This window comes from Brachyhypopomus gauderio, unplaced genomic scaffold, assembly GCF_052324685.1.
Source record: "Brachyhypopomus gauderio isolate BG-103 unplaced genomic scaffold, BGAUD_0.2 sc204, whole genome shotgun sequence".
Lineage (NCBI taxonomy): Eukaryota > Metazoa > Chordata > Actinopteri > Gymnotiformes > Hypopomidae > Brachyhypopomus > Brachyhypopomus gauderio.
In genome coordinates, this window is record NW_027507025.1 from 127,394 (window position 1) to 142,400 (window position 15,007).

At 40.2% G+C, this 15,007-nt stretch overlaps 1 protein-coding gene and 1 long non-coding RNA gene across 2 annotated transcripts; both read left to right on the top strand.

Annotated features, from left to right (window-relative positions):
• The first annotated feature begins 421 nt into the window (after positions 1–421).
• LOC143502729 (uncharacterized) lies at positions 422–6,045 on the top strand. The gene is made up of 4 exons (XR_013127131.1): positions 422–1,784; positions 2,316–2,401; positions 2,612–3,172; positions 5,707–6,045. It is a non-coding gene; the product is annotated as an uncharacterized LOC143502729 (long non-coding RNA).
• A 1,209-nt stretch (positions 6,046–7,254) lies between these two features.
• LOC143502728 (uncharacterized) lies at positions 7,255–11,080 on the top strand. Its single transcript, XM_076995415.1, has 9 exons — positions 7,255–7,626; positions 7,809–7,876; positions 8,125–8,214; positions 8,327–8,425; positions 8,517–8,564; positions 8,651–8,731; positions 8,828–9,255; positions 9,386–10,193; positions 10,642–11,080. The coding sequence occupies exons 1-7, from the start codon at positions 7,473–7,475 to the stop codon at positions 8,996–8,998; spliced, it is 711 nt and encodes a 236-aa protein (XP_076851530.1). The 5' UTR covers positions 7,255–7,472; the 3' UTR covers positions 8,999–9,255; positions 9,386–10,193; positions 10,642–11,080.
• Positions 11,081–15,007: the final 3,927 nt, after the last annotated feature.

Sequence of the window (15,007 nt, forward strand, 5' to 3'; positions counted from 1 at the left end):
CTTTCCGTACACTGCATGGGACCGAGTGGCTGGCTGATGATGTAAGAGACCAAATCACTGTCAAAATGTATTACAAGAGGAAGTATAACAATCTTTAATGGTTGTTTATTTTACAATGCAGGTTATTGATGCGTACTTGCACACACTCATTGAAAAACAGCAGGTAAGTGGCAATTATATTTATGTAGCTGTGTTAGGTATTTCTTGCAACATAATTAAAATTTCAGTTGTTCTTAACAGAAAGCTGTTCACCAGCTCTGTGGCGTTATTGCAACATCGTTGTTTTCTGGACAATTCCAGAGGCTCAAAAAGGTACTTTCATCACTTTTACAGTCTAGCAGTAATGATTATCAGTAACAATAATGACAACTTTGTATTCAACACATTCTTTAGATGATGTTTCCACTGGAGGAAATCTGGATGTGCCCTGTAAACACTGGGGCTCACTGGGTTTTAGTGGTTTGTTTACCTTTCCTTATTTTTCAGAGCAGGTTTGTTTACACTACAAGTCAAATGTTTGGTCACACCTACTTTGTTTATTTTTATTATTTTTGACATAAAAAAACTGGAAAGATGCTAAAGCAATGAACGAATGCTGTGCTCTATTTATGCTCTAATAAACAAATATTAGATTCTTTGAAGTAACTGTCCTGTTCATGAAGCAGCACCTATGATGCTTTAACATCAGTCCTGAACACATTCTCACATGCAGAGACCTTGTAGAGAACTAAAGTTCTGAAATAAAGGGTGCATTTAAAATCAAGTATGTTGAGAATTAATTAATATATACAACAACCTTCCCAAATTGTCTTATAAACAAATTAAGGCATAATCCTTTAGATTAAAATGCCTTTTTTTGTGTTCAAACATTTGACTGGTAGTGTACATCAGTCATTATTTGCATGAATCGTACAGAGATATTCTAATTGTGCTATGATGCAGCAGAATGTTATAATATGACGAGAGAATAACATGAATGAACTCATTTCTTTTAGATTGTCAACATGTCTGACAAGGTCCTTGTGTTGATCGATCCCCTGGCAAATGAAAGTGCACTCGAGCGCAAGCTGCTACGTAACTGGCGGTAATAACATTTTAACATTGCTATTTTACAGTGCTAATTTTGGAGCTTTTTTCTGAAAAGAACTGGTGTGATGTTAAACTGTGTTCTTCTATCATTTTTTAAAAACAATAATTAGGAACTTCTTAAGGATGACAGGCCATGGAGACCAGGAGCCTAAATGGACAGTACAAACAATACTGCTCAACAAGCAGCAGGATTCCAGCAGTTGTGGGATTTTAGTGTTGAGGGTAAACCTTTTGAAAATAATGTGATGGGCATTTATAAGTAACTGATATTACTCTTACCATGTAAAATGCCACTTTGCAGTTTGCAGAAGATTATTTCCAGAGGAGAAACATCAGCGCTGTCCAGACATCCCCACAAGATGTTACCAAGGCACGACTTGAAGTAGCCTGTGCACTGCTGCAGTGTAAAGTTCAGTGGTATCAAACACTGCATGAAAGCAGTGCCATAAAGTTTTCTTTAGTCAAAACCCATATAAATCCATATTCCATCATCTGACTCAAAGGTAACGAAACTATCAATCTGTGTCCTGTACCATAAAGCTACTGCAGAGACTCTTTACTACATGATTATTTCTAGAGAATGAGTGCTACAGTTTAAAACCATACTAAAATCATTGTTTCTAGGGAATGCAGATGATTACTGTGTGGTGTGCTCCTTGCTGGAATCTGATGCAGACAAGAGCATGATTGAAATGGTAATGTATAACATAAGCATACTTTGTATTATTAGACAACTGGAGTAGTATTAGTACTAATATGTACCTAATGGCTTTTTTTGGGGGGTAGGTGCAGTGTGATTTCTGCAGTAGGTGGGCACATGTTGAATGTGCCGAATACAACAAAGACACTAGTCTTACATATGTGTGCAAAAAATGTTACTGTTGTAAAAAGTTAGTGTTGTGCTTGGTTTATATACAAGTTCTAATAAAGAAGTTCTAATAAACTGCATATCCATGTTTCCCTTGTCCATACAGTGCACACAGAGTTAGTAGCGATGTAAAAAAAAAACGTACGTCTAGACGTAGACAACATAAACACACGGCTGAAAGCTGAAACACATGTACTGAAACACATGTACATAAACACATGTACTGAAAGCATGATTTGATAAGGAAAGCATTATTTGATGTATGATATCAGCCTATCGAGATATGCTTACCATGTAAAATATTAATAAGGAAGCTATAATAGATTTTAATCCACGCTTCCCTTGTCCATACTGTCAGGGTTGGACCCAGGACCGTTCCTCCGGTCGCCACAAGGAGGAGCCCGCGAGCTAGACCTGGGGGCAATCAGGCACAATAGGCTGCAGGTGTTTGCAGCCTACTTACGGCGAGCAACTTCAGCAGTCCTTTGCTGAAGTTGTTAGTTGTATTCACGCTCGCAGCCTAATTAGTCCCTAAATGCACATGTAATGTAATGAAAACCAAAGGAATGATTGTTGAATGTTGGTTCAGGCCTAAAGAGCTTGTTCTTATCAAATTTAGATAACACTACACTAATCAATATTTTTTTTCCTTAGGTGACAATTCCACATCCTGTCAGTTGAGATCCAATAATTCAGAGACAGTTGACAAAATGTATTTCCCAACCTGGGAATAAGGGTAGTGCGCTGTCCACGCCAATCTGTGGTGGGGAGTTTGACATCTTCAATGGGACTGTGTGTCTACTGGAGAAGAAAAAGAAGACCAGGAGCAAGAAACGGCAGTTCTTTACCCAGATTTTCCGAGGCAGTTCGCTTAAAGCCTGGAAGAGAGAACGGACCAAGATGTTTGCATCTGGTGATGGTCCAGATGGAGGTTTCTGTGGGTGCTGTTAAGAAGCAGAATGAGGAGGAAAGACAGGTTGCTGCTGAGCCCACAACCATCACTCTCAGTCCACTTTCAGTTACAAGCTGCACGTCAACATCCGTTACATGTGATGTGGTATCGGACCACTGCATTTGAGCCTGAAAGGCAGGATCAGCTGTTTGTACGTGTCTTTCTCCTTTGAGGGTCATGATATCAGCTACCCAGCCAAACCTTTCCTGCTGGAAAAAAATACAGGGGCCTTTTGGACAGGAACCCTAGAAAACGTTAACCGGGTGAGTGACAAGATGCTGCATATTAATAACAACCCAGATCATCAATGACCTCAAGAACAGGGTAGATAATTAATTTACATTTATGTTTTATAGTATGGTTCATTTATTTAGTATGTCAGGGTTAGTTTTTTATTTAGTAAAAAATAAATTAAATAAAAACAATACCACAACTTAGTCAAGGGATCCATTTGAGAGACCAAACTTCCCAATCAGTGTGGCCAAGGGACTCTGTAAACATTGTTCTGTAGGAGTGAATAGAGCTGGAAAAATTGCTGTATGTCTCATTATCCCATGAGCAACGCACACATGAATCATCTTAACTTTTATTTATATGATGCTTGCTTGTTCTAGGTATTTCCAGGTCTTAAAGGGAACGCCGGCTGATAACATATGTAAGCCTTAATATCGTGTAATTACTCTAAATTATTAAGACACGTTGTAAAAATTCACAAAAAGTAGCAGATTTATTAGATTTTCTGTAAAATCCCTCTGCACGTAGGTCTCCATTTTTATAACTGCTGACGGGCACAGCAGGTAGTGACGTCAAATGGTTGCAGTGACTGGCCGTCGCGCTTGAGCACAGCTAGCTACACCTGGCTACCCAAATTTTTCTCCTCTTTTTATCTTTGGGAAAACTGTGAAGACTAATATCAGTCTTCCACTGCCTTTCGACTGGAAATAACATCCAACGGCAACACAGTGTGGCATGGTTTTTTTTAAGGTAGCTCAGCTAACTAACATTAACTCTAGTGATGTGTCTGTCGCGAACGATCCGGCTCTAAGAGCCGGCGCTTTGAAGTGAACGATTGGAACCGGCTCCACAATGGGAGCCATTTTAGGATCCTATTTGGAAGCCGCTTTTTCCTTCAGTATTGCGCTTGTGCTCTGCAAGTGCCACAGTTTTTTTCCAACATCGTTTTTATTTGTCCTCCGGTGCCTCGCTGTCTCTCCCTCTCCTTGCACGTATTGCTCTGCTTCTGCCAGTGGTAGAGAGCGGAGAGTTTATTTCCTCAGTCGGTGCTTAAGCTAAGTTGATACCAGCGCGAGGGTCCGTGCGCCGTGCGTGAGGACCCCCGTGCGAAGTGAGGTCGTGCACCTCTTCAGCGCAATGAACAAAGTTATGTATGCCGGGTTCATACACCTTTACAAGGTGGAATTCAAGCACTTGTACGTCACTTTTCAATATTGAAAAAGGCCATTTTCAATATTTCCCAGCACCTTAAACTTAAATATTTATACATATACTCGAAATTATTCGAAATAATTTGCTTGTTTATCACATCGATTCAGTCAGACAGCTATTTGTTGTGAAACAAAATACAGTTACATTTTCAAGTACTTTAGCCTACTTTGGCACTTTTCAAACCTGGAACACAATGCAACATTAATTTTTGTCAGGTAAATGTTCCTTCCCCTGTTTTTAAAGGGTGTTTCTTTATACTACCACATATCGTTTCGGACAACACTGCAAAGAATGTCTCCACGGCCCGCATGTCAAGCGTGTGCTCCACACATCTGACCAATCACACGCAGCTTTCAGTTAATAATGTGGTGGTAAAACACTGAAAAAAAGTTAGCTCGACTTTTTTTGTGGAAACAGCAGGCAATTGGCCAAGCTGTATTGCGTTCTATTTTGGTGCTATTTTGTGATAATTTAATAATTGGTTATAATAAAAGTTTTATTTATAAAGCCTTGTTATGCAGCATTTTTACTCATCACAAGTGCTTAACAATGTCAATAATGAAACAAAATGTTATAAAATTAGGTTTAAGCTATTAATTAATAATGTAAAAAATATATATGGGGAGCCGTTTGGGAGCCGACAAGAGCCGGCTCTCCACAGTAAGAAGAACCATTAGAGCCGCATCTCAAAATAGAGCCGAAAATCCCATCACTAATTAACTCCTTCCAACCGCAGTCAAGTTTAGCGCGCTGCAACCATTTGACGTCATCTACCCAGCAGGCATTGCGCGTCAGAAAACATGGCTGCGCCCATATGTCAAATATTTCGAATAAAAGTGTTGATTTGTAAATAAATTTGCTGCTTTTGTGATTTTTTTTTTTTTTTACAACATGTCTTAATAATTTAGATTAATTACATCATATTAAGGCTTACAAGTGTTACCAGCCGGGGTTCCCTTTAACATTCTTTAATGCCCGTGTACTGCTGCAAAGTTTAGAATATACACTTATACCTCTTGAACTCTTAGGAGTTTAGTCTGTACACGCTTCAACCTCACACTGAACACCGTTAATTAACTAAATGTCAGTAGTTATGCTATAGCTATGATGATCCTGTGGAGGACCCATGCCACTGTGGAGATCTCGTCCCAACTCCTTTGATCTAATCATAGTACAGATCCTCGCCCATGCCCATCTCATGCATTCCCTCAAACACCTATTAGTCAGCAGTTGGCAAATATAGAGTGATACATTTTTAAAGACTTTGGTAAGCTTAGGTAATTAAAGCAGTTTTTAATAAATGATAATAAGGAAAGAAGGTAATGTTAATGTCTACCTTCTCCACCTGCAGTCCTGCGTTCCTTGTGCACAGCAAACAAACTGTACTGGCTCTGCTTGCTTCAGGGATGCTGTGTGGGAAGCGGCCGCATGCACCATTCTGGCCACTAGTGAGCTTCATCCCCTGAATACTGTTGGTCTCCATGGATACTCCTCTCATTCACCTGTGTTCCAACAGCCTCATCACCACACTATATAACACTTCCAGTGTCTCCCAGTACATGTGAAGTACTGCCATCACTTCCTGGTCTGCATATCAAGTCTATGTTACATTATGAAAACATTTTGTCTGACATGACATAAAAACGGAATAATATGACATTTATCAAAATGTATGATTATGTTCATTATGTTGTAGTCTCTACATGCAGACCACCTTATTCTTTTGGAGACATACACCATCAGAATGGCACTTCCAGATGTGTGTACACCTGTGTGGAGAATTCCTTCATGGTGTGACGCATGTACAGAGGTGGCAGGAGGCAGAGGCTGCAAACTGAAAGCTTCATTATCCATGGTAAAAAGAAACACCAAGACTCAGGCCAAACGGCAGTAATAATGTAGATAGCAGCACTTTCATGAAAAGGAACATTTCAGACCTTAGTATTGCAAAAAGTACTTGTATTCACAATTATTGTATTAATGTTGAGGACATCTGATTAATATGAAAATATTGATTTCTTCAGAAATGCATTTTATGATCATATTCAGAGAGCTGCCACTGTGTACGTAATGGGGTTGAAGAAAAACATTGCCCAGATCTTGAAAAAATGACCAATAATTATAAAGAGCTAATGCTTGAGATGAGAAAATATGATTTTGTGATTGATAAAAATATCTTTAATGCTGTGATGTACACAGAGAAATGATACATTTAAGCAAAAAATTTGAAAATGTCAAAGTCCAATTTGAATCATTATAGTGGACCCATGTGGGTTGGAGTCCTGCCAAGCACTGAACGATTCGATGAACGAATCTTTTGAACGAATATTTTTAGTGAACTGATTCTAATGATTCAGTTCATCTAAAAGAACTGCTGTGCCCATCACTAACAAATAATGTTACTCACGATCAATGGACACACAATTAATTAGAAAAACAGCCACATCGTGCCGCTGCCTCTATGTACTCCATATGTGCGAGCTATAAACTGGTGCATTACGGTTGCCACCTAACGGCAGAAATAAGAACTGCAGGCAATACGCTAATCTTCAAATAAAACGAACTTTAAGACTGACAAGTAAATAACATTCGTTTGTAGACAATTATCCGTCCAATGAGTAGAGATGTCACGTTTTGTGGTTAACTCTGACAAGCATACATTACTGCTAATTTAATTCATGTGGCAGAATATTTATTTGACAGCAGTTAAATAAAACGACAAGGTATTATGGGTCATTTAGTCCAATACTCCGCAAAAGGTAATTATTTTGCTAGCGTTTGCTTTCCCCCTTTTACGTTGCTAAGTGTTTCTGCATATCGGAGTCATGGAGAAAAACATGTTTTGATATGAAGGTAAATCGCCAAGGTGAAACTCCAAACAAAATATCTAAAATCCCTCAGTCGTTTACCGACCCCCAAAGAGACAAGACACTTTTGCATTTGCTGTGGAAAAAAATCAACAAATATCTACAAATTAATATCTTCAAACAATTAATATCTCAATTTAATATCTTCAACGTATTAATATATTGAATTAATATATTTACCGAATTAATATCTCGAATTAACATATTCAACGAGTTAATATCTCGAATTAATTTGTTTAACCTGTTTAAAATGTTGTTTTCCCTGCCTTTCACTGGGCTGCGACCAGTGCTCCTTTGTGCCACTGGAGTTTCGGCCGTTGTTTGGTCTTTTCTCGTTTACAGGCGGCGGGTCCGAGATCAACAGACGGAAGTCGAAGCTGCAGCTCATACCGACACCTGCGACGGTAAATTAGGGAGCTAGCGACGAACACACCCTTATATTCGCAAGCTGGTTTGCTACATTAAACTAGCTACTTATCACTATGTTACTTAGCCTAACTAAATTGGCTACCCTTTAACGGCAAATTTAAACTAGGTTGCATCAAAGTTTTTAATATTTCAGTGTTTTTTTAAACATCTTCCTTAGGACATGATCGGGAGCCTTTTGCATTGGACGAAGGCATCTTTGAGACGCTCCATACCCCGATCCGAGAGGTAGTTGGCTATTATTGGTGAAATCTTTCTTAGCCAGCTTCATTCTGTTTAAATCAAATCAAATCAAATATATTTGTATAGCGCTTTTCACAACACGTTGTCACAACATGTACAGGATTTAGGGAAGTTTCTGTGCAGAACTGTAGCATGCATTGTTTATTTGCATGCTGGTCACAATAATTGTAAAATGCAGGTCTTGCACATACTTGTCTAGTCGCAAAGTAACACTTATTTGGTTTTCTCCATAGTTGAGGCTTATACAGACTCGCCAAGGATTGGACAGAGCACATAGGATGTTTGCCTTCACCTTCTCACGAATGGGTTCTTCAGCTACACAGGTTCCCTTAAGTTTTTAATGTGTATCACAGGCACAAAAATATTTTGTTACCTGAGGGTTTATAAGGGGTTTGTCCATTTCAGTGGTAAAGTTATTTTTCTGCTTGACTGCAGGTGGTGGAGGTGAAGCTCCAGCACAAGTCCATCTACAGTGGGCTGGAGAGTGAGCACTGGTGGGTGCTCAACAATGAATTCTACTGGATAGGTGCAGAGGTGAGTCATGGGAACAGGTTCACAATTTCAGTAAGAATGGACATGCTACTGTAAATGTCCCTTCAACCTAATCTTTTCCTTGTATTTGTAGCTTACCCTCCACCACTTTGCCAGCGCTAGTGCCGTGGCCTGCATCAAGGTAACAAAGAGTCTTGACTATAAGCATCTTTCACTAGCTTGTCCCATTCTGAATTACACTCATCAGCATGTCCTCTGTTAATTCAGCGGAGGGGATCCAGCATCACAGACGCCACCATCTACCTGCGCACCTGTTCAACAACAACGTCGGTGCAGAATATTTTTCTGGTTAGTGCTTCCTCCTTTCTGATTGCATTTAGAATTATTTGTGGTGAGGTTTTTAGAAAATGATATCTAAAGGCATTTTTATTGTGTGTTTTGTAGCAAACGGTGGTGTCCACTTGGTTTAAGGGTGTCTCCATTGGTTCGGATGACATTTTCAGGTCATCCGAATCTAGTCACACCCAGACCCTGGAGACACCGAACCCAGCTGTTTTTTCCAGCAGTCCATCCCCACCGAGAGCACCCCCTCAACGACCACCTCCAGGCTTTTAAACACCTACACATGAATTGAATTCTTATATAAATTCATAATTTCACTGTGTGGCATGCGTTTTATTTTTCTACGTAATTTAATATTTTTCCTTGCATGTGTGTTTTTCAGATGCTGAAGGTTTTCTCATAACCACATGAGGACTAGATGTTGGTCTTTTGGGACACAGAAGTAGAACATCACATGGACTGATCACCCACCTGGAGCATTTTACATCTGCCCCTTCTCTTTCCCCCAACACTCTGTTTCATCTTTTGAGGTTTGTGTAACCCTAACTCATCTTCCAGATTTCTCATGAAAACATAAAGCTGTGTGTAGTCTTTATTCTGCTTTTCTGTCTCTTTCGTTCTGTCCATCATGTGGGTCTCCTGTGCTTCTTCCTGGATTAGAGACTACCGACAGCTGTGCAACCTGAATTTCACGCAGGCTCCCAGGACAAGAGGACTACTGCAGTTTGTGGACCAGGACAGAATAATAAGCCTTGACAAGATGTGCATCAAGATAATGAGACTTTATGATCCACGCCAGAGAACAGAGACAAGACCAGAGGACTGAACGGCATCAAGAACCGATCGTCGGGATTATTAGAACAATCACCATCGTCAGTGTGCAAGGAACTGTGAGGAAAGCCCGAAAGAATCACCATTCGTGGACTATTCATCATCACCGTGGACAACCATCAGGATTACAGATTCGACCATTATGGGATTTTTGGTTATCAACAGCAGATTATCAGTGCTCCTGTCATCCTCATCAGACCTCTACAACTAACTCAGAATGCTGCAGCACGACTGGTCTTCAATCTCCCTAAGTTCTCACATGTGACTCCTCTGCTACGCTCTCTTCACTGGCTTCCAGTAGCGGCACGCATCAGATATAAAACATTGATGCTTGCTTACAAAGCCAAAAATGGACTGGCCCCTCCCTACATGATGTCCATGGTCAAAAGCCAATCCGTACAGCGAACACTCAGAAACTCAAGCTTGCCTCGACTCGAAACTCCATGCTTAAAGTCTCATGGAAGACAAAGCTCCAAACTATTCTCCGTCCTGGCTCCAAGATGGTGGAACGATCTTCCATTAGCTGCTAGGACTGCAGAGTCTATTGCTATCTTCAAGCGTAGACTGAAGACCCACCTGTTTGTTGAGTTCTTACCAGAGCACTCAGCTGATACCACTTGCCGTGGTTCTTTAAATGGTATGTCTGTCTGTGGTTATTTGTGCTTCTTGGCAAATGTCTAACTTGCAAAAACACTAGGTAATGACATTGACTCCTGTGGTTTAGTAGTAGTCTGACTCAATGGTATCTTGAATTCTGGCCTATTCGTACTATTTCCTAGGATGAATTCTGTGATTGAATGCAAAGCACTTTGTAAGTCGCTCTGGATAAGAGCGTCTGCTAAATGCCGTAAATGTAAATGATTTTGTAAATTGTTAGTGAAATATGTATTATTGTTTTATAAATATTTATCAGTAATGTGATTGTGTTTTAATTGCAAAGGAGTCATACTGTCTTGTATTTTACCTTTGGTGTTACTCATGTAATCATCAGTATGCTTAGTCTGATTGTGTGGTTTGTGTGTGACTTGTGTATTAGTCTGTATAATTAGATTTTGTGTTTTTGTGTGATTTGTGTATTTAACCAGGCCACCCGAAGGGGACTGGTCCCTGCTGGATACACGCACCTATCCGGATACAAGCACCTGCCGGTGGATGTACTGATGCCAGGGTTGGACGTGCCATTGCCACAAGAGGTCGTGCGGATGCTAGTTCCTATCAGAGGCTCACCATCTACACTGAAGGGACTGTGACTACTTGGCCGGGGAACGAGAACTGTGACTACTACTGTAGAACTGTAGAATCACCCTGCGCACCACGGACTTGTGCTAACGGGCCGCCCAATGGAGGATGGGTTCCCTTTTGAGTCTTGGTCCTCCCGAGGTTTCTTCCTATTCCCCTCCATCATAGGGAGTTTTTCCTCGCCACTGTTGCCATTGGCTTGCTCATTAGGGATTTGGACCCATAAGATTGTTAATCTTGTAAAGATTGTGAAAAGCACTATACAAATAAACTTGACTTGACTTAATCATTAGTGAGTTATAGGCTAATTATGTTTTAGGTTGAATGTATCCAGTTATGATATTTGAGTGATTCACTATTTTCCCAGCTAGCAACACTAACCATGCGATACCTGAATTTAGTAAACTATAGTGAGAGAGGAATATTACACTGGAAACACACAGCCTAAATTATTACAAATAAATAAAATGTAGCTTCAAGAGAGGGGAAACAAAAGAAAGTAGAAATAGTTTCTTATAGACAGTTTGCATTGGTGCTTACTAAAATTTCCCTGGTGGAAATTTTCTTTTTTTAAAATAAACATTTTAAATGACTAGCTTTTAAATAGTACAAGTGTGCTACAAATGCACAACATAAAATATAAGTACAAATGTAACGCAGGCACCTCCTCAGCTAGGAGGCAGACAAACGCTGAGGAGAGCGAGATTTATTAGAAGGAATTCCATAATCATAGTCGTAACAACAGGCAGGGGTCGTAACAGGTGAGCCATCCAGGTTTGACAAGTTGATCGGCATAATCAGACACACAAAGAGAACGAACAGGGCAATGGGGAGAACACTAAAAGGAATGAACAATGGAACAGGAACAATACTCACGAAATCAAATAACAAGGATCGCGGAGCACATTGGCAAATACCGACGGAGCAAATGAACAGAACAACCGAAAACGGGCTAGGGAGACACAGGGATATAAATACACAGAACTAGACTAGACACAGGTGAAGACAATGACAACATGGGCATGGCAGACAGAGGGAAACTATGGTAACAGACAAGCAAGGCGGGATTAACAAGCAAGGAACAACAAAGACACGAAGAGCAGGACACCGGAGTGACAGCTAGGAGAGGGGGGAGTAGCCCTACGTGACAATAAAATGTAGCTGGGAAAATTATATTACTATATTACAAGTGTGCTGTAAATGCACATCAATGCATAATACATAAACTGTAGCTGGGTAAATTATAGTAGTGTGTCGTTAACAGTGGTGAACGGGATTCTTCAAGCCACCAGATTTAATCCGTCACCATATCCAGTCACGAAAATCCATGAGAAATTTGGTGGAGACACTACACATTACTGAATTGTTTACTAAAACTATTAAGGGAAGGAGAATTGCAGGTGTTCATACACATGTTGACTCGCTAGCCAGCAGATGTGTCAATTCCAGGTTCCGAAAGTAAAAGTCCTCACCAGGATTTTACTCAAGCTTGCTAGATTTTCTAATTAGTGCAATCCAGGTAAAATTAGTGGAATCAACACAATCCAGGAAGCCTGAGCAAAATCCTGGTGAGGACTTTTACTTTCTGAACCTGGAATTGACTCCTCTGCTAGCCAGGTAAAATGAAATGAAATGTGTGCTCATTTCACATTGCACATTTCATTTCATTTTAAAATACCTGGCTAGCTAGTCAAGGTGTGTATTGAGAACACCTGCAGTTTCCCTTCCCGCCTCCAGAACGCCACTCTGCAGTGTCTACTGAGTCTCTCCTGCTTCTGGAGCCCCATCAGAGCTCAGTGCTCCAGCTGGACGGATCCATCCAGCTGCCAGATGCTCAGGTAGCCAATCAGGAACAGAGGATTCACTTGTCTAAATGAACTGTTCAAATATGATGGCTTAGGGAGGTGTTGTGATGCTGAGAGAAATAAACCACTTTGGTCTCCCTGTTACCTTGCGTAGATGTTTTGCAGATTTGCAGCAAGGCAGGCTCACTAGTCGTAGCTCTTCACAGAAGAAGAAGCTCCTGAGAGCCCTGAATGCCTGTATTTCAGTCAGATGCCCTGCGTTTGGAGAGGACTACGAACAGGTTCAGCTAAACAACCCTCTGAGTCATTTAGAACACATCAGAACCACATGCAGTAGTCTGCAGGAACTGCACACAACCTTCTTTGTTTTCTCACTCTGTTGCTGCTGAAGTCCAGGAGTAATGCCCTTCTGATGTACTGTCTTCCACAGGATGCCCATGAGTTCCTGATGATGTGTTTGCTTCAGCTGAAGGAGGAGGGAGAGACACTCAGGGTTTCCTCCTTCTCTTACATCTGCCCTGTGGCAAATTTTGAGTTTCACCTCAAATCTGTGCGCACCTGCAGCAGGTAATTCTTTGCTATATCACCACATCTCCTTCTTGTAAATCAACTGCTCTTAACATGTGTTTCTTCAGAGTGTGCATTGTCACAAAGTATGCACACACTTGGTATGGGATAATGTGGGTTATTTCTGTGTGAATGTTGTAACCTCTCTGTTGATTTCTGTTGTTTGAAAGCTGTGGACTGCAGAGCTCCAGAGTGGAGGACTTCAACCACCTCTCTGTTAACCTGAGCTCTACCTTGACTGACAGCCTACACAATTACTTCAAGGTCTGTCACCACACACACCCCTACTGGACAACACTTTTTTGCCAGTTTGTTAAGTTAGGGAGCCATCCTAACCATTGTCACTCTCAATCAAAACTTTTTTTCAGTCAACGGTTTTGGAGTTCAAATGTGAATGTCAAGCTCAAGGCACCGAGGCATGTGAAGTGGTGGAGTTCTTCACACTCCCACGGTGAGTCTCGCATTATGTGAATTACCACAAACAATGAGTTTTAAAGCAGTCATCTCACACTCTTCCAGTTCTTACATCATTTTTCCTTTTGGAACAGAGTTCTGATCCACTCCCATCAGACCCTCCCATCAGACACTTCCATCAGACACTTCCTTACGTAACAGAAGTGGCTTTATCCAAGTTAGATGTCGTGCTGTTGACACCTGATTAAAAAATCTTCATCGTATAGAAATCTGGCAAATCTGTTTTGTGTGTGTGTGTGTGTGTGTGTGTGTGTGTGTTTTGTTTTTGCTTGTTTTTTGTTAATGACAATTGGATGGATTTTATTCCTCTCTCTACAGCTACAATTTGAATCTGAATTTTGTATATTTATTTAATGAAAATGCAGTTTTACTTTTTCTGTCAAGTTGTAATTTGATCAAATTAAATTTGTACTCCATGACTTGAATTTCTATGCATGTTTTGGAAACATATATCCTTTATAATGTTGTCAAACTACATTCAGTGTAAATGCAGGAAAGGCAATCTATAGATTCAGTCAGGCAATCAGCTGTGAAGAAACAGTTTATAAGCAATCAGGAAATATTTTAGGACAACCTGAAATATTGTTGGACAGTTATAAATTAGAGGGGACTTTAAAATGCAAAAAGAGTAGCTGATACTGTACATGTGAAATATAATTGAACCGCACTTTTCATAAAAGCTCAAAGCCCTGCAAGGTGCCCAAGCTGTGTGTGTAATTGTGCAGATTTCTTTCACTAATCAGTATCTTACATTCTAGTATGTGGATTTTTCTAGTATAATAATGTATAAGATGAATCACTAAACCTTAGCACTAAAGGGTGAAGGGATTTCATGATCCATGAACCATGACCATGAACTTGGTCGTCCCCTGCGGAGTATATTGCAGAGTCACTTAAAGGTTGCAAAGGAAAGATTGGGCAAACAAAAACAAAAAAACACACAAAACCCTCACAACATCGGGCATCATCATGACAGTCAAGAGATGATTTAGCCCCAAAACCTCATCTAGATGAGATTCTTAACCCAACTGTGGGCCGCGAACGCCACCTTGAGGGCCTCAAAAGAACAACAGTTTTAAACTTTGGGCCGCAGAGGGCCGCCGGACCGCATTGATTTTGAATAAAATGCAGTACACTTTCTCACCACTAGTAGCGGTAGTGCGTCACTTAGATATTTAAACAACGTATTTAATATAAGTTAAACTTATATAGCGCCTTTCTAGTACCCAAGGACACTTCACAAAAATCCTATGGGAAAAAAAAACAAATAAAAATTAAATAAATAAATATAATTAATTAAACCATACTATGACTATGTGGAAGGGAGAAAATACTGAGAGAAAAGGTGAGTTTTAAGCTGAGTTTT